Below are 26,777 nucleotides of genomic sequence, written 5' to 3' on the forward strand. Positions count from 1 at the left end.
AAGCAGAGGTGCTCCCCTTCCCTCCAAACATAAATAGCTTTTCACTTCTCAAAAGAGAAGGAGGAGGGGCTTGCTAGAAAGTCGACAAAAAGGTGGGTCGGGTCTCCGGGTTTTCTTTTCCTATTTCCCTGGGCTGGCTGCTCACAGCTTCTCAAGGAGCTGCCTGCCTAAGTCTAAGAAGGCGGGAAAGGGACAGCACATAGGGGCTTTTCCTTTTCGTTTATCTTTTAGCCCTCAGCGCTGGGGCCTGCTTTCTGGGTCTCTGCGCCCCACCTCCTTGCCAGCTCGCTCGCTTGTTCTTCCCCCTCCTCAGCCTTACCCACCCGCTACACCCCATTCTCAGTGATTTGCATATTCCCCGCCCCTCTAGAAAACCATTGGCGTAGCCCCTGCCAGGCCTGGCTGATGATTGGTGAACCGCACGGGTGTATTTGCATGCGGGCCGCTCCAGAGGACCTATCTGTGTCTGTACCCCGCGCCCTGTAGAAGTTTGTGGAGCGCTTTCTCACCGGCTGGTCCGGGACGGACCTCGGGCGCCTCGCTCTTCGGTGGCCGCCCCGTTTTCTCGGGATTCTTTCTCGGTGGTGACGGACTCTCCGGACGCTCTGTAAGGGAAGCTGAGAGCTGGCGGCCGGAGTTCAGAGGAGGAGGGCGGGGAAGCCCGCTCGCTGACAGCGACGCGACTGGACGCGGCCGGGGTCGGGCTCCGGCCGGCTGAGAGCTTCGCCTACCTTCCCGCGGCCTGTGCGCGGGCGATGCTGCGGCCCCGGGGCGCGGCGCGGCGAGCACGGAGGGCGCCCCCGAGAGCCTAGAGCTGGTTTCCGCCCCCTTCCCCCGGGGCTAGTGGGCATGGAACAGTGAGAGCCCCTCGCTCGGCGAGGCCGCTCGCGGAGGCTCCCCATGGCCGGGACGTACAGCTCCACATTGAAGACTCTGGAGGACTTGACCTTGGACTCCGGGTATGGGGCCGGCGACTCCTGCCGCTCGCTCAGCCTTTCGTCTTCCAAGTCCAACTCGCAAGCGCTCAACTCTTCGGCGCAGCAGCACCGCGGGGCGGCCTGGTGGTGCTACTCCGGCTCCATGAACAGCCGCCACAACAGCTGGGACACGGTGAACACAGTGCTGCCCGAGGATCCCGAAGTGGCTGACCTCTTCTCCCGCTGCCCGCGGCTCCCGGAGCTGGAGGAGTTCCCTTGGACCGAGGGAGACGTGGCCCGGGTGCTCCGCAAAAGCGTCGGCGGCCGGAGGCTGCCCTCGTTTTCCGCCGAGGCTGTGAGGCGCTTGGCCGGACTCCTCCGCCGGGCGCTCATCCGCGTGGCCCGGGAGGCGCAGCGCCTTAGCGTGCTGCACGCTAAGTGCACCCGCTTCGAGGTGCAGAGTGCGGTGCGCCTGGTGCACAGCTGGGCGCTGGCCGAGAGCTGCGCACTGGCGGCGGTCAAGGCGTTGTCCTTCTACAGCATGAGCGCTGGGGATGGGCTGCGCCGCGGCAAGTCGGCGCGCTGCGGCCTCACTTTCTCCGTGGGCCGCTTCTTCCGTTGGATGGTGGACACTCGCATCTCCGTGCGCATCCACGAGTACGCGGCCATCTCGCTAACGGCTTGCATGGAGAACCTGGTGGAGGAGATCCGGGCCAGGGTGTTGGCGAGCCAGAGCCCAGATGGCGGAGGGGCAGGAGGTGGAGAGGTGTCCGCTGAGGCCTTGGAGATGGTCATCAACAATGATGCCGAGCTCTGGGGAGTCCTGCAACCCTATGAACATCTCATCTGTGGCAAGAACGCCAATGGTAAGCACGAGGGGGTGTGGGTGAGGGGAACCTTGACCTACAGGCTGGGTGGGCCACCCCAGGAGTGGATTATCTTAGGAGCAAGCTGTGAAGTGAACCACGCACGTCTCTGAGGGAAATGGAATTCTGGGAGAATTCTTAAGTGGAAATCTTGTCAAAGGTTGTTTTAGGTGTCTAACTTTTGAGGATAAAGTTGTGGTTAGTGTTCTGTTGACTGTGCACTAATTGGGTGAGAATGGGTGTGTGGACCAAACTACTTCAGAACCACCCTCTAAAGTGAGGCTTGCTGCCCTGCTACGGTTTGCCCTGTTGGATCTCTAGGAGTCTATTTTTCACCCCACCATAGGTCAGATTACTGTGGTTCTTCTGGTGTTTTCTCAGCACCGTGGCAGCAAGCAGCCCAGGAGTCTGTACTTTCAACACCTGAGCCTTGGATAAATGGGATGGGTAGATTAGAACGGAGAGCCCAGGTTCTGGTGCTGCACCCTGGGCTTAATGATGCTCAGAGTCAGGCCTCTTGACAGGAGGCGGAGGGAGAGCTCCCAGCTCTTAATACTATGTGCCCAGAGGTGAGGGAAACCAGAGACTCTTGAGCCGCCTTCCCAGAAAGACAGCCACACGCTGGCTTCTGGGGCTGAATTTTCCAGCTGTCATTAGCCAAGTAAGCATTTGATTAAAACCTCATGTTAAATTAAATGCACAACCTTTTAGGCTTTCCTGAAAGGAAAGATGACAGGCTCAGTAAACCACATTATGGGAATAGAGTGGGGGGGATGGGCAGCTGCACAGTGTGACATCTAGAAAAATAAGCACTGGGTAGCTACACCCCAACTGAAGGCATTGCAAGGCTTCAGTGCCAAGGGTGAAAACAATGCGCTTGCCGTTCGCTAGAGTAGTTTAGAGCACGACATGCATTCAACAGCAGACTGCTTATCTGACACCAGCTTCAGGGGTGGCCACCATGTATTATTTAAGATGGACCAACCTTATGGTCCAATTGGAAGGGTCACTTGGTGTGCAGCTTTCAGTGGCAAATAAGCAGGTAGTGGAGGAGACCAGTTGGATTCTGGAAAGGGATAAAAGTCAAAATTAGACGTGGCTTAACATATGCATGATAGCTAAACTTTAGAACAATGTGGCTTAACATAACTCTAGATAGCAAAATTTAGAGTGATAAAATGTAGAATACCAATAGTAGTCACTGAACTTAGCACTCTGTATATGATGGCCACTTTTATAAATTAGCCAGTGTCTATTGGCAGTGTGAAACAGTGAACTGTGTGTTTAGGTTTCTGTCCCCGTTTTCTGCATACAACCCCTAAAATTCCTGGAATCTCCAAAATGAAAGTATATTCTTGTATGGCAATGACTAAGTAAGAGCTTGCCACCTGTAGGTAGTTTCAGGGTGGGAATTAGTCACCAGAAAGAATAAAGCAGTCTTTAAAGGATTAGTACCTTCTGACTTCTGTCCCCAGCCTCCCACAAGAGGAGTGAGGCTAGGCAGAAGGTTAAATTGATGATCAATCAATGGCCAAGATTCTAATCAATCATGCATGTATAATAAAGTCTTCATTAAAAACAACAACAACAAAAAAAAAACAAAAACAAAAACAAAAACGCCGGGTATGGTGGTGCAAGTCTTTAATCCCAGCACTTGGAAGGCAGAGGCAGGCGGATTTCTGAGTTCAAGGCCAGCCTGGTCTACAGAGTGAGTTCCAGGACAGCCAGGGCTATACAGAGAAACCCTGTCTCGAAAAAACAAACAAACAAACAAAAAAACCAAAAACAAACCTCAAGAGAAGTTTCCTGGTGCTTCTGGGTAGCTGAACACCAGAAGGACAGGGACTCACCTTCCTCCTTATGTTGTCCTGTGGGGGTCTTCACCTGTGGCCTTGTAACCTTTATAAACAAGCCAGGAAATGGATAAGTGCCCCCCCTAAATTCTGTGAGCCTCTCTAGCACACTAAATCACAAGAGGGTATTTACAGCCAGTGGGTCGGACTTGTGGCCAGACTGACCTTAAGAACAAGACCTGGGGTTATCTCCGCATAGTGTCAGGGTTTAATTGAGTTGAACTAGAGGACACCCAGCTGTGTGTGCTTTGACTTGTTTGCTTGTCAGTGGAGGAGTCCCCACACTTTGGGAGATAGAAAAAAACAACACAATCTGTGTTGATTGTGGTGTAAGAACAGGTTTGTTTTTTTTTCAATATATAAATTGCCTACAGTATTATCCCATTATACAAAGGGGCTCAGCATTTTAAGTCCCTTGCCTAGATTGCACAGATACTAAATAATAAGACTGGACTTTTGAACCTGGCATGCTACACACCATTGTTTCATCAGCCTTCATCGAGAGCAGTTGACCTGCTAGGCCCAGTGTGGAAGCCACTATTTACTCGGTGTAGCTTATTTTGATATTCCTTGTCTTGGGTTTCAATTCTGGAACTACCACAGGACATTCTTAGAATGAGAATATTTGTCTTTCAGTGTTCCTGCTCTTAGGTCAGAGTTGAGGTCAATCCAAGAGTTGATGATGTCACCACTGATAATCATACTTCATACTTTAAATTTGTGGCTTCAGCACTGGGAACACCAGTTCCAGGAGAGGAAGTAGAGGGCAAGGGGATTTCCATCCAGTTGTCATAGCCCAGGGGAAAAGTTCTGTACTGAGGGAGACCCTCAGTATAGTGGGGTCTGGACCAAGCCTGGAGAATAAAGCCTCTTGGGGAAAGGCATGTAAATCCTAACCCCATAAACCAAATTATACTAATGATGTGCACAAAACAGAACCCTGCATGTCCTCATGCTCAGCCAGAGCTCAGCATGTCTTTTTCTGACTGCAATCCAAGGCTTAGAAGAGTAGCTGACTGTTGGAGTACCTGCAAGTGCAAAGTGGTCAGAGATTGGTTCTTCTAAGGTCTCAAAAGCAAAGAGCGTTGCTTTCAAAACCGCTTGGGACTTCTTTACTGGATAGTGAGGTTTTTCTGCCCACATGATTTGACCTTTACCTCACACCTTCAACAGGCAGGAATATTTCCTTTCCCTAGGATGCTCAACACTAAAGTGTCTCCCTCTGAGTTTGCTGGTCTCTAAGGCGAGGCAACTGTTGTCTTCCCCCTTCGTAACATTGATGCCCACTCCTCGTACATAAAAACTAGGGGGTGGTCTCACTAACCAGCGACTAGGCTGATTTATTAAATCCCCTTAGACAGTGAAGTGAATGTTTGCTAGAGAAGCAATGAAATGCATATGTTGGAAAGCTGTCTTCAGAGAGAAGCCTAAACCACTTAGGAAAGAGATGAAGAGTTCCAAACATTTTTTATATTAAAGTGGCCCCCAAGCCAGCAAGGGTACAGTTTATACAGCTGAAGACCGTGTGGGGCATGCCTACATATGGGAAGGGAGAGTGCTGGTTGGTATTCTTGTCCTGCTGGGTCTTCCCTTTAAATTATATATGTATTGTTGTTATGCTTGCTAATTACACAGCATGGGCACATGCATTTGACTCAGCTATAGAGAGCTCTTAAACCTTTAATGTCTTCCAACACGGAATTTAAGAGCTCTAGCCCATCTATTCTTGTCCATTACTCAGGATGCCAGACAAATATGGTTTTGTTCAGCCTGAGATGGATGATAAAAGTTCTGTCGTGTTTATAAAATAGGATCCCAGCTTCATAGAGCAGCAGGAGTTATACGTTGTTGATCATTTGGTATTGATGTCTTGTATCCCAGGGTGGAGTCATTAAACCCTGAGATCTTCACGACTTCCTTATGAGAAGCAGAGAAACCTCTTTAATAGAGTGGTATTCATAAACAGGGGACTGGCAGAAAATAGAATCTTCTCTTCCACTCCCTCCCTCAGTCCTCTCTTTCTCAAAGAACTCTGTGTGCAGGTTTGATTCAGAACAGCCTTTCTAGGTTCCTTCCTGGCCATTTTTCTTACCAAGATTTCATGAGTGATCATGGTGTTTGAGAGAATTCAATTTCTTCTTTCTTTTCTTTTTTTTTTTCAGTTAAATGGTGGGATACTGGTGAGAACATTCTCATTCCAGAGTCGTATGTGGAGTGTGTACATGCTCTGTCACAGTGGCAAATGTAAGAGTTTAAAGCCTACCTCTATGATGGACTTGGGGGCAAAATTCTTAATAGTTCAAGGCCTCTGTTTTGTAATCTGTAAAATGAAGGATAATAATACCTAGCTCATGAGATTGGCATGAGAATAGAAATCACAAAGATCTTAGCATGCAGTAAAGGCTCAATAAATAGTAGCAATGCAATCAACGAATACTCATCACTGACTGCAACACACTGTTAAAACTGCAGTGGATTAAGTGCTGATGTACTGATCCTCAGAGTGTGTAATCCAGTGGAAGAACAAGAAAATGTAAACAAAGATTTACTCGTAATAATGGTGGTGGTGGTGTTCAGGTCTAAATTTTTAAAATTATATTTATTTATTGTGTTGAGGAGGCATTTGCGTTCGATGGCACATGCAGATGTCATTGGACATCTTGGTGTGAGTGCTTTCCACTGTGTGGGTTTGGGATTGACCTCAGCTTCTTAGGCTTGGCTGTATTTGCCTTTACCTACTGAGCCGTTTTAACTTTGTGTGTGTGTGTGTGTGTGTGTGTGTGTGTGTGTGTGTGTGTTGGTTGGTCTTTTTTTTTTTTTAACACATGGCCTTATTATAAATCCCAGGCTGGCTCTCTCTGCCCCTCCTACCAAGTGGCATTTTCTTTTTTTTTTTTTTTTTTTGTAATGGGATAGGTGGGGGCAGTTTGAGTGGCAGTTAAAGAAGGCCTCTCTGAAATTTCATTACTAGTAATTGATAATATGAACACTACTGTTTAAGGAGCATTTTGATTGCAAACAGTGACTAAGGAATTTTCTGAATTCATTTATTTACCATCCGAGACAAGTCAACATCTCATTTTCAGCCAAGAAATAAAGAGGCTGTGTCTAAAACAGGAATGGAAATTCTGGCTGTAGCCTTCATTTGTCAAAGAGATTGTAGGATGGATTTCCACTGGGATAATTAGCCAAAGGAGCAAGGGTTAATTGAGCTGTGAGTTGCTGTTTAATCAGTTTTAACACCTGGGTAGACTGAGCAAGAAGGGCTCCTCCCTTCTTTCTGACTGTTGTATTATATAGCCAAGGGAGCTTGTAGAACTGAAACAAACAAGCTTTGGAAATGAAAACTAATTTATCCTCCTCCCACCCCACCCCCCAGTTACCCAGAAATGCAACCCCTGCTTTAGGAAGCATGAGTAACAAGCTGAAATTGTTGGCCTCTTCTAGAAAGCTTTACTTGACTTCCCCACTCTGAGCTGGAAGAGCCAAATATCTTTGACATTTCTACAGCACCCAGGATATGTTCTTGAACCCTTTCCTGCTCTTGCCTCTCCATCAGATTGTGACCTCAGAGGCTTCACTATCTCCCCTGAACCTGCACAATATCTAACTGTTAGGTATTCTGTTGGTGTAGGGCTGCCTATAGTTTTTACCACACAGTGTGCGTCATTCCAAAATTTGCATTTAAATTCTTTTTACATGTTCGAAGAGTAGAGTAAGTTAAGAGTAGAGAAGTTCTAGCTCTTGAACAGAAGCATCATTTGGCGGTGAGCAGATCACGAGGACGACATCATTCAGTTGGTGAGCAGATCACGAGGATGACATCATTCAGTTGGTGGCTATCCTAACTCCTAGCTGCTTCCCAAGCCCTGAGTTAGGGTGAGTGGGGAGTGAGTTGGAGGGCTTCAGGTTAGAGACGCCATTCATGTGGGATACCTAGTGGGCTGGAGTTTTATAGCAGATATCCAGCAGGCAGCAGAGCTGTCAATGGGAGGATTGAGTTGAAAGTTTTTCTGATTAGTAATCTTGCTGAGTTCCCATCAACTTGCTGTGCACAGGATGCTTTTCACAGAGAGATCCTCAGCAGCTCATGACTCAAAGCTCAGTGATAGTGGCAGGGCCAGGGCTAAGCCCTATTTTGCTCAAACCCCAAGTCTGCACTTTTCCTATAAAGAATCATAGAATCAGAAGTAGCAAGGAACGGGTCAGTATTTGACTCTTCAAATGTCAGGTTGGGTAAAACGCACAGCAACACTGTTACTTCTTATAGATCTTATTTGTAAATGGCCTACTATGTCTAGGCATTTTAAACGTCTCAAACTAGCCAATGCTTTCCAGGCTCAGAGAGTGTACAGTGGAGATGCCATTGACTTGAAGGCACCATTATTCCCACTTTGAAGAGGCAGGGAGATTGGCTGCCCCAGAGGGGAGTCCTTTACCAAGTTGCAGCTGCTAGATGATCAATATATTCAGCTATATGGAAGAGCTGAAGGGTTGCCAGAATGATGCTCTTTGGTTAAGAGGGGTGAACGAGCTTGGGATGCATGGACATGCAAGGGAGGGGAAGTTGCAAAAGCTATTTCAATAGGCCAATGGTCCACAAGGGGCTGGGGGAGAGGTGCAGAAGAATCAACCAATCCTGTCTCCTTTCTTTCTGGGTATGCATACATTTGTGTGCATATGTGGGTAGGTGTGCATGTGGGAACCAGAGGTCTTAAACCTCTGGTGTTATACTTCAGGTGCTGTTCACCTTGTCTGTTTTGAGACAGTCTCTCTGTGACCTGGCTAGAACGTGTTGAGTAGGCTAGACTGGCTTCAGTGAGCCCCAGTGACCCAGCCTGAGTGAGCCATCTTCCAGGCCCAGAAGAGCCTTTCTGAAGGTACATTGATCTCCTTAGAGTGCAACACTGTCCAGCTGCCCACTAGATTTGGTATTAGGAGTATAGGACAAAAACTAATCAGCAGAGCACTGTGCCAAGGTGATGGGGCTTTTAGACCACAGGTTGGATCTTCCAGACTGCTTTGCCTATTAGTGAACCCATGTCCTCAAGCAAATCACCCCAAGTCTCTTTCTTCTGCCACCCAAAGAGGAGCCCATTCTTCTGCTCAGGGTGGTTGTACCTGACGAGTATTCAATGACCCAGGAATGTTAAGGATTCTGGGGGTTTAGAGAGAACACAGCCTGGGGTGAGGCTGCTGAGTGTGAGTTCTCCTCGCCTCATCTGTGAACAGTGGGATGTAGGACAAATTCTTTAACTTCTGTGACTTAGTTTCTTTCTCTATAACAAAGTTGGCACTATTGGCATTTGGTACTGAATGATGTTTTGTCATGAGGCTGTCCTGTGCATTGTAAGATGCTTCATAACACCCTTTTGCCACCAGTTGTTGTGGCAACCCAAAATATCTCCCAAAATTTCCAGATGTTCCATGGGGAACAAATTCACCTTTGATTGGAAAACACTGCTCTGTAAGGTAGGACTGTAATACCCAACTCATGAGATGACTGTGAATATTTAATAAACATCCCTATAAGAGACTTAAAAAAAATACAAACTCGAATTGAATGCATTGATTTTCTTCCCTTCTGCTAAAGACTCATGCTACTCGAGTTTCTCTTGTAGGGTGGATCATGACCCAGATCCCAGGTTGCAAGTGTTAGTCACAAGGCTCTCCTTGATGACTAATAATTGGTTTCCGGAGGTAGAAAGAAGTTATGGAGACTGGAAAAATCACCTTCTTGCTCTGCTCAGGGTGGACTGTCCCTAGGACATGCAGTCTGGCAGTGAGGTTAGCGTTCTCCCACTGAGTACATGTCCACCTCTGTCAAGATAACAAGAGCAATACATGTTTAACACTCCAGACTCTGTGGGAGCAGTTTTGTTGCGGATATTGGATTTGGCTGATTGAACCCAATTTCTGAGCCGTGCGAATGGCAGGTGATTCCTCTTTTGATCATCTGTGATGAGAGCACCTTGTTGATTGTTCTTGTTTGTTTTAAGGCAGTCTTAGTAGACTGGATATGCCTAGAACCTACTGTGTAGCTGAGGATGACTTCAAGGTCCTGACCGTCCTTTTTTTTTTTTTTTTTTTTTTTTTAAAACTCCCTGACTGCTGGGCTTAGAGGCTTATAACCATGCCTGGCTTTGCCTGTTTTTAAAACAACCAAAATGGGTTTTTCAGCTTTGTTTGTTTGGAGTTGCTTGTTGAGTTGGAAGGAGATGATGGAGAAACATAGCCCAAGTTAGCCTGAGAAATACCCCAGCACCCTCTGTGATCTGCTTTGCTGACAGTGGCTGTGTGCAAGGCAAACAAGAAGGATTGGAGGACAAGCAGCTTTGTTTGAGGAGTTTGTGATCTAAGAGAAACAACATAGCATGCATATGGTTAGCTGCAAAGAAGCTTGGCATTAAAACAAAATGGAAGCAGTGCTGATAGCCCCCATTAATTGCACGATGTCACCCATCTTTGAACTTTTCTTTTCTTTTTTTTTTTTTTTTTTTTGGTTTTTCGAGACAGGGTTTCTCTGTATAGTCCTGGCTGTCCTGGAACTCACTTTGTAGACCAGGCTGGCCTCGAACTCAGAAATCCGCCTGCCTCTGCCTCCCGAGTGCTGGGATTAAAGGCGTGCGCCACCATGCCCGGCATCTTTGGACTTTTCATGGGCTAATTTCATTCAGCCATCCAGCCTCTCTGCAAGGGAGCTATAGTTTCCAGTCCATAGATGAAGGTTTTGAAGGTTTATAAAGGTGGTAAGGTGGGCACCCTAGTGGTTGGAAGTGAGTGGGGCTCCTTGTAGGAGATGGAGCCTGTGAGCCAATGCAGATGTGGACAACAGAGCCTCGACCAAGAAAGAGAAAGAAGGGATGGTGTGGGAAAGACCTACAAGCCAGTGCATGCATTTTGAGTGACAGCAAGTGAACCTGGTTGGCTGGGAGGCTCAGCTATTATAACAAGGAAGAGTAGAGGAGATAACACAGGAAAAAAGTTGAAAACAAAACAAAAAAACCCAACAACTCGAACAACTCACATCTTTTATCCAGATGTGAAGAAGGCTGCCAAAGTGTTGGATGAGAGTTTTCCAAAACTTATTTTTATAATTCAGAAATGGAGTGTGTCTGCTCTGCTGCTCACCCTAACCACAACCCAGACCTCCTGTTACCCTTCTTGTTGATTGAAAGTTTGACCTCAAAAATGCACCCGTCTGCTGTTGTAGCTGTGAAAGTAATACAAGACTTTTAAATGAGTAAACTTGAACTAAAGGGAGAGCCTCACTTCTCTTGTTGAACTTGGCTTCCGACTTGATTAGTTCTCTGGGCTAAAGTGATCCCTGCACGTAATAAAGGTTGGGAGTGGTAAACTTGTTAAAATAGACTACTGAGTTTATTCTTGCAGAATTCTACACTATGGAAGTAAGGAACAGCCTAAAACCAGATGAGCTAAAAGGATCTTACTCCTCTTTGTTGACTTTAAGTCTAACTTGGTGTGCTCAATTTCCAATATAGGGCTTAGCAGCTGACAGCTCATTTTTGATGTAGAGTTATTTTCTAGCTCTTGTTGATGTGCTTCTAGAATATTAATAAAGATTTTTGTGTTATGTGCTTGAGATTATAGAAGCATTTTGTAATTCATCTTCATCTGGGTTGGACTCCCTAGAGTTCAGTAGAGCCCTGACAGCAAAATGCAGAGATCATACTGGGTTGGTGAACACCTTAGGGGTGTGTGTGTGTGTGTGTGTGTCCTTTTCCTGACCCCAGTGTGTTGAAGAAATTTCCTTGTCACTTGAAAACGATAAATTTCATAAGGATATTGCAGAACTACATATAGACTCATATGTAGTTAATGTTAGCTAAGAAGAGTTTCATGAGGACAAAATTTAAATAGGGAGACTGAACTTGGAAGTCCTGGCAATAGAAACCTGAGTCCAGGGAGAGATGAAACTGAACCTCTAGGAGTGTGAGACAGGAAAACCATCCCAACAAGAGCTTTTGTTGAAAGCTTGTTTTTCAAGCACTGGGTCCAGCCCAGGGCCTGTGCTCTTCCACCAAGCTACACCCTAGCCCTTTTTGTGGAAAACTTTTTGGCATAAACCTTCTAAAGTATGAGATCAGTATTTTCTGATCTCATCATGAGGAAAGTTATAAGTTGATGTTTACATACTAAGAAAACTGTATACAACAGTGTTTAGAACAATCCAGCACAGAGAACTATAGACTTGGATCAAGAAAGTTCTGGACAGGAGCTTGCCCTCTCTGTGACTGGAGTGAATCACCCCAGTTTTTTTGGATCTCTGTGGTATGAGAAGGTTGGACTAGAGTCTCTGGGGGTCATTCTGACTCTGGAAATTTTCTGGACCCCACAAGAACTCTGTGAAATCAGTTCCCTGGGGTTGACCCCTGTAATTAGTACCCTGAGGAAAGAAAAAGTCCTGGCTGAAGCAGGCTGTTCTGTGAGACCCAGCTGGCTAGTGAGACTAAACGCCATCTTTTTAACATTAGCATTCGTTGTGATTGTTATACTTAGGTTTGCTTCGCCTTCTCTCAGAAGGATGAGTTCTATGTGCTTCTGGCTGACATAAACTGCTTGACAGCTGTGTCCAGGCCCTGGCAGGCCAGCGCTGTGGTGAGGTCCAGCCCCGAGGTGACTTCATACAGCTGGTGTTTGAAGCCTGCCTACCCAGACTAGGGTATTTATAGTAGGGGAGAAGCTAGAGAAAAAAAAATACTCTACACCCTTCTCTGTCCTACTTGGGACACAGCTAGGCATTGTGAGGGATGTAGAAGGCAGTGTTGCACAAACCAGCACGATATTTTTAAATGCTGTCTGTTGGGGTTGGCAGGCCTGGTTTTTCAAAAAGGAGGGGAAATGAGAGTCACTGAGGATGACAGGAGACCAGGAGCTCTAAAATGCCAAGATGCAGAGCTGCTTGTCCTGAGGTGTGCAGGTTTTAACTTCTTTCCTCAGTCCCAGGGTTTGAGCAGAACTTGGGAAGTTAGGATGAGAGGCGAGATTAAATAAACTTGTGCCCTTCTCCTCCCTATCCACCTCTCAAATCCTAAGGAAAATCAATGGCATGTTCCAGATAAGGCAGGAGTCCCTTTAGATGAACTGGGGACCTGGTGGCTTCTTCTTCATCTCAGAGCTGGGTAGATCAAGTTATACATGGAGACAAAATTGGAAAGCAAATTGCTCACAGCTGTTCTTTTGGACTTAATCCTCCCAGGACAAGCAGGACAAGCCAGAACTGTGCTGGGATTCAATACAGGAGTGTAATACAAGGCCCCAGGGTAGAGCTGCCCTGAGAATCATCAGAATATCCCCCTCTCATGGGACCTTTGTAAAGTCTCACAGATGATATTGTCTATTTAGCTAGGAGAAAGTGATTACAGTGCGTAGGGACTCTGGGTTAGGAGCTAGGAGGAAAGTTCAGTTTGCAGTGCATCATTTGTTCAGCAAATATTTACTGAAGACTTTTTGTGGACTGGACAGTGTTCCGGGGAGCATGGCTGAAAGTGAGGACAGGAGACACAATGGAGGAGCCACAGTAAGGGCCCTCATGGCTGGAGAAAGCAGCTCCCAGTAGAGGGACTAACAAGGAAGTGTTCCTGGTTACTGTAGACCACACTGAGATGAGTGTGGTTGAGTTCCTCATGGAGCAGAAGGAGGGAGAAGAGGAAACAACACAGTGTTATCGCATAGCAGTGCCATATCTTTAAGGCTGAGTGTGCTGTGATGAACTTGAGCTGACTGGCACAATTCGATTTGCAGCCTAAGGTTGTTCTCTCTGCCCTGTTGGGAATGGACTATAGTATCAAGTGTAGAAATAAGATGATCAGGTAAGAGGGGTTTGTAATCACTGAGGTAAAAGAGGGAGGAACTTAGACAAAGTAAGGGTGGGACTTGGACAGGTTGGTTGTGGATGTGTATATGGTCAGAGCCAATGGTATGATATGTGAGTTATGAGAGGAAAAACTGAGTGACAGTAAGGCTTATGGGCCAGGCTTCACTAAAGTATTGAAGGGGCAGGATTAAGCCAGAGATTTAAGTGTAGATTTGGTTGTTGTCCCAGATGTAATCTACAGAGATAGTAAGTAAGAAGCTGGGTAGGAGGCAAGGCCACCTTATACTCTCAATTGTGTAATAGATTGAATAGCTGCACTCATTTGTCCTTCCAGAGGCATAGCCCAGCAAGACTGGTCAGGACTTGGGCAAGCGAGGGTTAATTTCTAGGATTAACATCTTCAGTTGTTAGCCTAAAGAAGCTCCTTTGTAGATGGCCAATAGCCTACATGAAGGTGATCAGCTCTACTGGTTTCGGTCATTAACACGTGATCTGTTTAATTAGGTCCACTTGTTCTGTGGACTACTTGTAACTTTACATACACGTTCTTCTCTTCTGGAAAAACTAGAACCCATATTCAGGCAGCTTTGGATTCTTACAAGTCAGTCATGAGTGAGTCAGGAATTGATATTGAAAGAATGTTCATAGGATACTGTGTATATCCAAGGGCCTACTCCTCAGAAGGTGGGGGCATAGGGTAGCTATGGATGGGATCTTATGGTTGCCACTGCCTGACCATCTGATGTCTCAATTTTCCTTTGCTATTAAACAGGGATATCACAGTTCTCATCAAGTAGCTCTTTCATTAATTCCCAGCAGTAGATTCATGTTATCATCACCTGGAGAGCTTAAAAATAAATGTGTCTGTGACTAATATAAGAGCCTCCCTTCAGAAACTCCGAAGGAAATGGTGTGGAAAAGGGCTCAGATGGTGTGGGAAGAGTGCTTGGGAACGTCTGGTACACAGCTAGCACTCAGACAGTAGCTATCATTAGTGGGCAGAGCATCACTGTTCTGGAGTGCTTGTTTCTGCCCCACCCAGGCTGATGGCTTTCCTTCACTCCTTAGCGATGATGCTTGGATCGCTCCTCATCCGCAGAGCTCCCCAGAGAGCTCCAAGAGAAGCCTGGCGTGCTGGGCTTACCTGGGAAGGGCAAAGTTAGATCTGGAAGGGCAGTGCTGCCGTGAGGTCATGATGCTTAATCTACTGGTGAAGCTTCTGTTAATTACAGCTCTAGGATGCAGAAACTGTGTAAAGAGGTTAAGTAACCGGCTCAGGTCTCACAAGTCATATAATGAAACCGAGGCAGCCTTCCTCCAGATTCTTGAGTTCCCAACTATGCATGTGTCCTCCTTCACCAGAGGAGCCAGCAGACTGTACTGTCAACTCCCATGTCCAGCACTTAAACTACGAAGTGCTGAGCCTTACAGTGTGTACCTCGGCTGTGTGCTTCGTATGTCTTGGGTCATGTGGTTCTGCCATTGTGTGTATTCTTCTCACTCATTGCATGTAGTCTTGCTGAAGAGCTTGAAGCTCAGAGAAACCCCCTGAATATCATTGATCAAAACAGGATGGCCTAGCTTGAGTCCCCCTTCACCCTGCTGCCTCTCTTCCCCTGTTCTCAAAAGTACCTGGGTGGAGAGAAGCACAGGGTGATTTTATTAGCAAAGAAATGATGGGGTTGGCAAGGAGGGTGAGAGAGAAACTGCAGCAAGGCCCAGGCGCCCCTTATGCTTAGAACAGGGAGCCATTTAGGTGCCTTAAAATAGCCTGCCTTGGCGGGGTGCTGGAGGTGCTCCTCTGCCTATTTAAAGCCGGACCCTTCTCTCCGGTGAAGTGAATGACATGACCTCTGAGAAACTGAGTGGTTGCCTAAAATAGTTCAAGAGGAAGAATGTTTGGAAGCTTCTGGCTCCTTGAGCCCATTTCCTCTGGATTTATGTCACCTCAGAGGACGCCTGGCCTCTTCTTGTTTACTCTTCTGGCTCTTCCCTTTCTACCGTGCTTGAGTCCTGTGTCACCCTAAGCCAGAAGCACCCATCCTCACAGAAGGTAGCAGGCTTTCCTGAAGAGCTAAGTTAGGGCCTTTTCTGCATTTAATTTGTCTCTTATGGGGGTGGGGGTGGTGAGAGGCCATTTGTTTAGGACTTGGCCGCTTCTCTCTTCTGGCTGTAGAGTTTCCAAGATTAGAGCTCTGAAGTGAATTTTATTTTTCTTTTTTTCGCTCACACAAGGGCTGCCCCAGGGAAGCCAGGGGTTTCTCACAACCTTCCTCTTGTGGTGCCTAGGAACATGTATGAAAATCTTTAAAGTCACTCCTCAATAATTCGGCCATAGCCACATGTGGGCCATTAAGTTTTAAACATAATAAAATTCGATACTGTTAAACATCTCACACAAGCCTCCTTTCCAGTACTCCATCAGCACGCATGCCCAGTGGCCGCTGGACAAGGCGGATATAGAACACGTCCATCATCACAGACAGTTCTACGAGACAACATGCCATTAGACTGTAGGTCACCAGCTGGTCACTTGGGCCAGCTTTCTGGGTTTTCATGGGTCTAAACATCTTAACTACTCCCCAGCTTCTCAGAGACCTCTCTGTTTGCAGAAGTAGGAAGATTCATGGAAGTAGAGATTAAGGTCATTGATTTTTGTGGCTCTAACCTTTGGACCCCTCGCACAAGGTTATATTTTATGGTTTCAAAGCTGTGTAGCCTAGGGCAAGTCACTTAACTTCTCTGAAATAGTTCCCATGTCAGTGAAATGGTTTTAGAAATACCTCATGGGGATTCCACCAGGGTTAAACAAAATGGTGAAATGTGCATAAAACAATGCCTGTTACACAGTGTTGACAAAGCTTGTGACACATTCCCTCAGTGGAGGCCAGGGTATCCTGTGAAGTCACTTTATTCAGCCAAAGATAGCCGTTTGTAAGTAACCCTCTAAAGGGATGGAGCTGATACTATTGCTGCAGGACTTGTGTCTGCAGGTTTAGGCTCTGCTGCTTTCAGATTCTGGGCTATCCTCTCTGGTTTATTGAATGACTCCCTGGTCACATCAGACAATGCAGAGTTCACTTTCTCTGTGGAACTGTCTTTTCCTTACATGCTCTGGGTGTGTTCTGTTTAAGGGCCTCTTGCCCAAAGCCAGCCTGTCGGTATTACCTGGGAAGCTACCACCAAGACAGCGGTGGCCATCAGAAACTCTGGAAACTATCCCAGAGTTGCATCTTCTGTACTCTGAGCTGTGAGAATTGAGACAAAAAGAGCCCTTATTGGGTTCTTGGCTGAAGGGAGATTTGGAAGGAACATCTTTGGATCCAAGAGAGGTTTCTCTTGAGCTATAGAGAGAGCAGAGTAAATGTTCACACTTGGCCTGGGTTCCACCCATGACCATTCACTCATTTACCTAGATAACATAGCTGATGATTTAACCTTTCTGTACTTCAGTTCTCCCATCTGTAAAAAGGGAATAATCAAGAGAACCTACCTGGTGGTATGCTTTTAAGGACTCAGTGAGCTGGGACACAATAAAGTCTCATACCCCAGTCTCACATCCTCTGATGGAACTGACACAGTACTAACAGAGTGAACTACGGTTCCCACCTTCCTCCTTTGTGTTTCCCAGGAATGACACTGGGGATTACTCCTCTGCCATGGACTGTTTGTACCTTCTATTTGCTGATCTACTGTTTGAATCATAGAAGTGATCTGGAGGGGAGCTAGCACTTAAAGCCATGTGTAAATTACATGTGCATAACATGAGCTCCATGTGCTCTTTTTTCTCTTCCTCCTTCTCTCCCTGGATAGCAGAGATTAAAAAGTACACCACAGTTGTCATTCCAGAAGCTCACAGGTGACCACCAGCCTGCTTTCCTCATGCTGTGTTAGGCTGTGTAAGCAGCACTGCCCAGCCAAGCAATGTAATCAGAGCTGGTTTCTTTCTGTAGGATTCATTTGTGGTGTGGAACAGCCATGCATTTATGCAGTTGCCACTCATTTGTCCACAGTTAGATGTGCCAAATCTGACACTCGGGGTGAACTCCAAATAACTTGGAACTATGTGCAGGCTATACAAGCCTCTTAGTTAAACTTATTACAAGCCATATATCTAAATTGGAGGGATCCAGCTGCCACTCCGCCTCTCCTCTCTTTCTATATGCCTGGATCTAGAGGGAGGAACCATTCGCAAAGAGAACCTCTAAGAAAAAGAAGGACACAAGGCCAGGATATTGCATCACTGTGTTGTTACCGTTTGTGAAACATGACCAATGCTGATAAGCTGTTGTCCTATGTGGCTTTCCTGGAGCCCTACAAATCACTCCTGGTTGGTTAAAGGAGTTGTTTTGGCTGTGACCTGTGTTGAGGCTCCACTGTCAGCACAGGAGACAGACAGAGAGAGAGAGAGAGAGAGAGAGAGAGAGAGAGAGAGAGAGAGAGAGAGAATATGCCTATGTGTTGATTTGAGCCCATACATATCTTCCTCTTTGCAAAAATACAAGAGACCTCTAACTTGACCATCCATATGACTGGCTGATTGCTGGAACATCCTTGGGGCACTTAAAAATGGTACTTAACTGGCTATATTAATTTCAAATCTCCAAAATTGGGTCTAAGTTATCTGGGTGACAATTTTTACCTTCAAAACTAACTTTTTTAAATGTCTGGTAGTGACCGTATTTTCTGTGTGTAGTATTTCTACAAAGCACTGTGTTTCGCCATGGCATTTTCACATATTTGTAGGGTACTTGCCATATATAACCATGTTCACCCCCTTACCATCTATTGTCTCCTTCCCTGTCCCATTGGTACCTCCCATATCCCCCCTTCTAATTTCATGCATTTTAAGTTTAGACAGTATTCTTCAGTGTTCCGCAGGTGGTTGCGATGAGTAGGCAAATGGAAGACTGTCTGGCTTTACTGGTTATCAGTGGGGTTCTGGGCCAGGAACCTCTGAGTGTGTATCGGTCTGGCAAGGTCCAGGCTGAGAGAGACTGATTAGAGGTAGTATCTGAGGCTAGCCTGTGTCTTCTTCTCTCCTGAGTAATGGATGGAGGCTATGATCAGAGCTACTCAAGGAGGAGCTTGGAGTGCCTTGGAGAAAAGAATAGAAGTCAGCAGTCTTGTGTGGCTCGCTCAGCCACACCCAATGAGTGGATGGTCATATCTGTCCAGTGCCTTCTGGGAGATGAAAAAGATTCCAATGATTTTTGTTGATTGTCTCGTGGAATTCTCATTGTAGTCTATGAGCTAAAGAGTCTGTTACTAATCGTGTTTCATAGATGAAAATATGAGGACTAGCTACAGTTAAAGTGGGTGGCACAAGGTCATTCACTCATAAGCAGGTGAAAGAACCATTTGAGTTTTATTTCCACCAGACTTCAAGCTCTACTTTTCATGCTGAAGGCTTGAATCAAAGTCAGTACCCAAGGGTGGCTGAGACAGCTCCGCATGTAAAGACATCTGCTGCTAAGCCTGATGATCTGCATTCAATCCCTGAGAACCTGCACGGTAAAAGGAGAGAACCAACTCTTGTAGGTTATTCCCTGACCTGCACACATGTGCCTTGACACAGATGCATGCATACATATCCACACACATACTAAGTAAATAAAAATGAAAAAAAAAACCATTAAAAAAAACCCCAGCAAGCTACTTAGAATAGGTCAAATAATTCCTGTCCTATAAGAGAAATGTCAGAGTTTTCCACAAAGTATGTTTTGTGCTTTCTCTCCTCAAGGCATTGCTAATTCCCTTCTATTCTCCTATTTCGGAGCCTTTCAATTGCCTCCAGACCCAGCTAAAACTGGTTTGCTCTTTTTCAGTGAGTTATTCATGTGTTGATCTGCTGCCCTTCTTTCTTACCCCTGCTCCTTCCCCTACGCACCCCTACACACAGATATACTTGCTCGATGGGCCTAGTATATGGTCAGGTTCTGAGAATCATCACCTGGGGTATAAACACAGACCCATTTTCAGTTGGTTTGTGTCTCTGTCTGATAATTGACACACTCAGAGGAACATCCTCTAAAGGGCTGAAGGGTGGGACTATGTAAACTGATTGCCTGCATTCAGTTTCTGGGTCTATTTCTTTCTTAATGAGTAACTGCTTAATTACACTACTACCCAGTCTACACTGTAAGACGGAGCCACTACTACTGACTTCGGAGGATAGTTACAGGAATTGAATAGTACTTTCAAAAATATTTGATGTAGTCCTGGCCTATAAGTACACAGAATATTAGCCATTAATAGAGTAGTGGTAGAGTAGGCCAAGTGCTGATATATGCCCATGTGCATCTCATATACATCATGTACATCATATAAATCATGAGCATTAGGGAGAGGTCTGGGCTTTGCCAGTCCAGTTCAGGTTTCTCTCTTTGTGTAATTCTGGGCAGGTTCCTCTGCTTTGTTTAATTTTTTCTTCTGTCCCGAGGGACAGAATCAGTGTCTTATGTATGACTGACAAACACTTTACTGCTGAACTATGATACCCTAGTCCCACTTGTATTTTAACTTGTAATATTAGACCAAAAGCTGTACCTGATGTATGTTTTGTAAAGCTAAAATTGGGAGCTGGAGGTACAGCTCAGCAGGGGATCCCTCACCTGGCAAATGATGGATCCACGATTCAATCTCTGCACCACAAAAGGGTGAAATTAAAAATCAATGGCTTTATGAAATGTGTGGGTTCACTTGGCAGTGAATGGCTAGATTAAAAAAAAAGAGGAATGGGATGAACCTTAGCAAAATTATAGTGAGAAATGTAAGCTCAGTCTTTATAAAGTTAAAAGAAAAAGGTCTTGAGGAATATACTACAGGTCAGATCAATCAATACAGCAGAAAAGGGAAGATGAGGACCAAACACAGATAACAGCTGTCTATATCTTATGGGGAGGGAAAAGGAGAGGGGGAGGGAGGGAGACTCATGTGGTTTAGATGTCTGTGCTTGCCACAGCTCTAGCTTTGTCTTGGGAGGTGATTTCACATTATTATAACTAATTAAAAGTGGTCACGGATGAAGGATGGTGGTAAATCAAATTAATGCACCTGAGGTTAAAACTGACTGGGTTCCCAGTTGGTGGTGGCTACTTATTAGCACCCTATGGACTGCCTGGGTTATGCTGTGAGCTTGGTGCTCTCTGTGGTTGTCTGTGATTTGGGTAAAATACCTGAGTACCAAGACTTTCCTCTTCCAGCCACAGTGGCCTTCTTTTACAGAGAGCCCAGAACAGTCAGGATATTCAGGTTGCCTTGCCTCTCAGGTTTGGGCCAACATGTGGGCATAAGTGCCTGTGTGAGTCTAAACTCACTGAACAAAGACAGGGTTGTTTTGTCCTTGCTGTGCCAGATGGAAGGCTTTTATTAGTCACTTTGGGAGCATTCATATTAGCTGGGAGATTTTCTTTCTAAGGGTTGGAGCTGACGGTGTTTGCCTTGGGATGGGCTTAGTCCTCTCTGCTTTCATTGCTACTGCCAAGTATCACAACCCTTGCCTATGGCTTTGCTCTACCCATGGTTCCTTTTCCTTAACATGGGGAAGCATGGAGGATATTTGAGATGGCCCAGTCACATGCTCCCAGGTCAGTGGCATCTGGGTACAAGTAATTCTCAGGCCTAGCTCCTCTTTTCTGACTGTGGTAAAGGGACAGAGACAAGAGCCCCGGTTTTGGAGCCAGGGAGCCCTGCATTCCATTTCAGACTCAGCAGTGTAATCTGAGGTAGCAATATTGTTTCTTCCTGTATGTTGACCTGGGGCCAGTGAATTGTCACTTAGGTACATGTGTGCAACTTACCTAGGTCATGATTAAACTCCAAGGAGGGGCTGGGGATGTAGCACAGTTGGTAGAGTGCCTACCTAGTATGCATAAACCTCTGGCTTCAGTGCCCAGCCCTACCCAAACGAGGACCGAGAGTAGGAGGACGAGAAATCAAGCCCATCCTATACTATATCACAAGTTTGTGGTCAGCCTGGGCTACAGGAGGCCTCAAAACCAAAGCTAAACGATAACAACAAAAGGATCTTAGGTCCCCAATGGTCCTTCCTGTCAGCAACTCCCCACGTACACCTCAGGTACCCCCAGAGGTCTGGTTTTTGTTGCCATAAACTGTTCTGAACTTTTAGGGCTGAGATGTTATTAAAACTCTTCTGAGCTTCAGTTTCTTTTGTGGAAAGTAAAAATGTAGGGCCATGTTACTGCATTGATTTGGGAAAATCTAATAGGACAGGGCACATGAAATCCACATAAGAGAGTTATCCAGCAGGTATCACTAGGTTAGAGCTGTGTTGTCTCTGGTTGCAGTGTTGGCTCTAGAGAGTCAGGCTCCTGCTGACTTTATGCATTTGTTTCCTGTGCCCTCTATGTTCTACTAATGTCTTGAACACGCTTCAGGTTATTCACACAGTGGCTTGCAGGACTTCTGCTAGAAACCATTTGCTTAAGTTGATAGAAGAATGAGCAGTAAAGAAAGTATTCTGCAGCCCCTTTCTCCAAACCTGTGTTTCAGAGTCGGTCTGTTTTCTGTATTAGCAAATCCATAGGTGTACTGCAAAGCAGAGGCCTGGGTTGGACCTGTTTCTCTAAACTGAGTGTTGGTGGTTAGTGTGCCCTGGGTGCCATGTTTGTTGAAGTGCAAGGATGCTAAAGTTTTTGTTTTAAAACTAAACAAAAACCACCCCATATGATGGCCCAAAATTCTACAATGGTAAATATTTCCTTGAGTCAAAGGAAAGAAAAAACAGGGTACCCAAGTTGAGGGTTTTTTGTTTTTGTTTTTTTGAGGCGGGGGGGGGAGGGTAAGAGTTTGTGATTCATGTTCTACATCAGGCCTTAATCTGTGTGGTATTTACGCCCTTTCCTGACTATGCAGGTGATAGGGCATCCAAGGAACTCACAAAGACAAACTTCCCAAGTCAGGATGGAGTCTGAAGCTGGGATAGATCTATCCTTAGAACCTTCTGTCTACGCTCGCAGAACACTGACAGTATGCCAAGGACAGTGTAAGGAGAGCAGTGACTGTGAGCAGCTTTGAGCCAAAGGCATGCATTCAGCAGGTTGTTACAAGGCAGACTGTGTACTACATGTGGAAGACCATGGCTAGTAAGCCAGGTTGGAGCCAGGGGTTGACGTGATCCTGGAAGCTGAAAAAAACTACAAGTATAAATCTCAGACATGTCATATGTGACTCGTGTCAGAGTGTCCCTGAGACCCCTCATCTAAGGAGACATTTCCCAGGGTAACTTCTGCCCACCCCTGAGTGAGATTGTGCTTTTGCTAAACCGCTGGATGTGTCTGCTAGCTGGCCCTGCTCCATGCTGTGGCGTTTTAAAGACGGGGGGCCTTCTTACTCTGGAAAGGGGTTTCACCTTCTTCCCAGGTAAATAAGAAAGGTTAGGCAGTAGATCTGCATGGCAAAGGGGTACTTTATTAGTAAGAGTTTGTGAGAAGGAACACCGCTCTAGTATGGAGCTGGAAGAGAAACATGTTTGCTGAGAGGAAGTACATGCTTGGCATCCCCTGTGTGGCCAGCCATTGCATAGGGAGCCAGCACGCCAAATTTCTCCAGTTACCATGGGACCCAGACTTTGACAGGAAATCATGGTAGGGTGGGAAGGAATCCAAAATACACATGGCTGGCATACAGGCTGCAGTTAGGAAAGAGAGGAGAACAGTCCATCTATTTTCCTGAGCTGAGTTCTTCAGCTTCAAATGGGGCTGTTCCCTAAGCCTCCCTCTGAAGTAGGTCCATTTTATGGACCTGATTTTCAAGCATGAACTTTTTCCATATTAAGCAATACTTCTGTGATTAAAGTGGCCCCTTTATATGTTTGTGGAGGGTATGTCTTAGCTGTGTGTGTGTGTGTGTGTGTGTGTGTGTGTGTGTATTTGTGTGTTTTAAGTCTACAAACTAAAAAGGAAAAAAATTCTCCTCAGTCAAGAAGACACTTTTCTGGTCTTTCAGATTTTTCCTGAACTATCTCTCTGCTGAAGCAGCCTGCTGGAAGCCTGGCACCCTTCATTTGCTGAGGTGTGCCAGTAGTAATAGGAGGACTTTTGTGGCTGGATTCCCTGGAAATTTCAGCCACCATGTTAAGAAGGTGAAATGTCTCATCCACAAAGAAGCACGTTTGCGTCCTGTCAGTGAAGTCTGTTAAACTGGAGAGCGAGGAGGGGGATCTTGCTTGGGCCTTTTTGCAAATGGAACTCTGGAAAAGTTCAGCAGGACCTGACTGCGCATAGCCTGGGACCAGTTCCAGACCTCCAGAACATTTAACAGGTTGCTATTGATAGCATTTTCCATGAACCACGCAGTCTAGCAGTGTCTTTGAAACCCTCCCATATTTCTCGGGAAATGTCCTCAACTGTTGATGGAAACGGCAATCCTGCCACAGGGTTTTCATCATTGTGCCTCCTTAGTACCCCTCTTTCTTCTTCCTTCCTCTTCCTCTTTCTCTCTCTTTCCCCCTCTCCCTTTCTTCTCCCTCTCTCCACCTCTTTCCTTCCAGACTGAGTGTAATTTATCAGGCACCTTAAAGTCACCAAGCTTCTTGCTTTTACCCCTCATGATAACTCTAACTATAGTTGGTTTAGAAGAGGTGACTAGACCAGCCCTAATAGCAGTAGAGTACCTTATGGTTTTTACAGATGTCTTTGATATTCTTTCTCCTTTGAGATAACAAGTGCTGTAACTCACCATTTAACTGTGACTTTATTTAAAGTCCCTTGCTACACTTTGTGCGGACTACCTTATGTAAGCCTCAGAACCCACCCTGTACTGTATTGCTATGATTTGTTTCCAGTTTACAGATCAGCTATGGCTCAGAAGAGCAGGTGCTAGTTGAGGATGAGATAGACTGGTGATGTGCAGCTTCACCTGACTCAGAGACCATATTCCTGACCACCATGCAGTACTGCCTTCTCTATACACTGTGCTGCTTCTCAAGAAATCAAAACCACAGAGTTACCCATCCAGGAGCAAAAGTACCTTGAAGAACTACAGGATTTTTTCTTACCCAGAACTTTCTTCTCTGAACAGTGGCCCCAAGGGAGGTCACTGGCATCCAAGTTAGCAACAGTAGGTCAGAGAGAGCCAGTCTTGGGCTCATATTCAAGATAGGTGAGGCCAGTGCACTGTCTTTATATACCAGGTACTTTGCCTGAAGCTGAGAAGCTGTAAAGTTTCAGCTTTTTAAGTGCACTTCTGTTTAAAGTTTATGTTTCAGTACTTTGCCAGTTGCAGATGCAGGTCAAACCAATTTAAGCAAAGTGAATTTACTGCCTTAAGGTCCTGCGTGGGGCTGGCTTCCGATGTGCTTTGATTCAGAGGTTCGGAGACCCTGGCTAGCTATCTCCTCTAATTTTTGCTCTAGATGTGCTTATAAACTGGCTGCAACTACCTTGCCTTTGAAGAAGAAAAAGGGCCAAGCTGCCTTCCCTGATAGCTCAAACAAAACCTGTGAGGTTGCTTAGCTGTGATGAGCCTAGTCAGAGTCGTGTGTCCATCATTGAACCAGTTACTTTAGTCTAGGGCCACATGCTTTTTCTCTTGATGCAAAGAGAGGGTAAGGGACCCCGTGGGTCTGAGAATGGTAGGTGGGCTATGGAAAGAAGATGGAGAGATGGAGCTGCTAGTTGAACAAGATAGAAAAGTAGAATAGAAAAAATAACCATAGGGAAATGCAGCCATCACCCACAGTAGGCCAGACAAGAGTAATATTTTTATTTCAAGGTTTTCAACCTGCTATTATTAATAAGTATGTCTTCTTGTTGTTGCAGTTTGGGCATTTATTTTATGTGTATGTGTACAGAGCCTGTGTTCCTATGGGTGTACATGCACATGGATGTCCTTGTATGTGGAAGCCAGAGGACAACTTCAGATGTTGTTTCTTAGGAGCTGTTGATCTCTTATTTGTAGTCAAGGTCTTTGACCAGGACCCAGGGCTCAGTGGTTAAGCCATCTAGGCTGGATGGCTCTCTGTTCCAGAGATGTACCCTTCTCTGCCTCCCTAGCTCTGAGATTATTAGTGCATGCCACCATGCCCAGCCTTTTATTAGTTGTTGAGGAATGAGCTCACGTCTTCATGCTTGGGCAGCAGGCACTTTACTAACTGAGCTGTCTTCTCATCCCCAAGTCAAAGAGCAATGTTATTTATTTATTTATTTATTTAGTCATTCTTTCTGGCTTCAGTGTCTATTTGTTCTAATGGAACTTTCCCCTCTGGAAGAAAAGCACTTCTTTAGATGAGTACCACTTAAATATTCAGATTGCAGGTTTTAGTGAGAGCCATTTAGACTGTCAATAGCTCAAAGACTGGTTTTATTTCTGACTTAATGGCATCTTAAATTATGTCAGATGAATTAAAGTGCCACTTCTTTCTTCCAGTCTAAGTCCAAGTCATTGCCATCTTGATATACTTGAAGTTTGAGTGAGAGTACTGCCCACCTTTACAGAAAAGTCCGTCTCACTGATCTTCATGATTAATCAGTTGCAGATGCAAGTGGAAGGTGCGACCGTATTGGGGACCATGTGTTTCCAGGATCCTGATGGCTGTGTGGCTGGCTAATGTGCTTTCCACTGCAGAACTAAACCAGGCAAGGAAGGGTGTTATTAAATGTGCCTTTTGAAGTACCTACAGTTAAATAGATCCAGATAGAATGACTGTTGAGCCAACCAGGCTACCATGAGTGGTGCCCTGTGGCCAGCATCATGGAGGGCACAAAGCAGCAGTTTTTGCTGGGGTATGAATGATCCCTGCCTATTTGCAATATCCAAGGAAAGTCTGTTCAGCAGTTACTGTGTACACTGTGCTGTTAAGGCCCTGCATACAGACTTGTGTAACCCTCACACTAACAGCAGGAGGCAGCTACTACTGTCCTCATTTTTTGCAGAGGAAATAACAGAGGCTTAAAGACACTCTCCAGTCACCAGGGACAAGATTGTCACATCCAGCCTTGCACCAATCTCCCTCCAGCTGCAGAAGCCCCTGTTGCTCAGTCCCTCACCACAGTGCTGAGGACAGAGACTGTCATTGCAGGATTTCTCACAGGCACAAAAGCACACTCTCCCCTGATAACAGATTTCATCACTCCTGAAACTGGAAGCCTGGGAAGAAAGAAGATTGCTGACTGCTGGAGCCTGCCTTTCCAGAAGGAAGCTAGTTGCAGGGAGGGGAGGGACTGCCAGCCTCTTTGACTCACGTGATCTTACCATCTGTCTGGCTTCTGACTCTCAGCACTGATTCAGTCTGTCTGCAACCCGGACAGCAAGACCAGGCCAAGGACAAACTAAAGCTTGA

At 45.8% G+C, this 26,777-nt stretch overlaps 1 protein-coding gene across 1 annotated transcript in view; it reads left to right on the plus strand.

The window, feature by feature from the left end:
• The first annotated feature begins 476 nt into the window (after positions 1–476).
• The window catches only part of Abtb2 (ankyrin repeat and BTB domain containing 2), a 152,359-nt gene continuing 126,058 nt past the window's right edge, over positions 477–26,777 (plus strand). The window contains exon 1 of the mRNA XM_021193332.2: positions 477–1,783. Coding sequence (XP_021048991.1) covers positions 901–1,783 — 883 coding nt within the window. The 5' untranslated portion in view covers positions 477–900. The remainder of the gene's footprint in view (positions 1,784–26,777) is intronic.

Source organism: Mus pahari, chromosome 3 (assembly GCF_900095145.1).
Source record: "Mus pahari chromosome 3, PAHARI_EIJ_v1.1, whole genome shotgun sequence".
Lineage (NCBI taxonomy): Eukaryota > Metazoa > Chordata > Mammalia > Rodentia > Muridae > Mus > Mus pahari.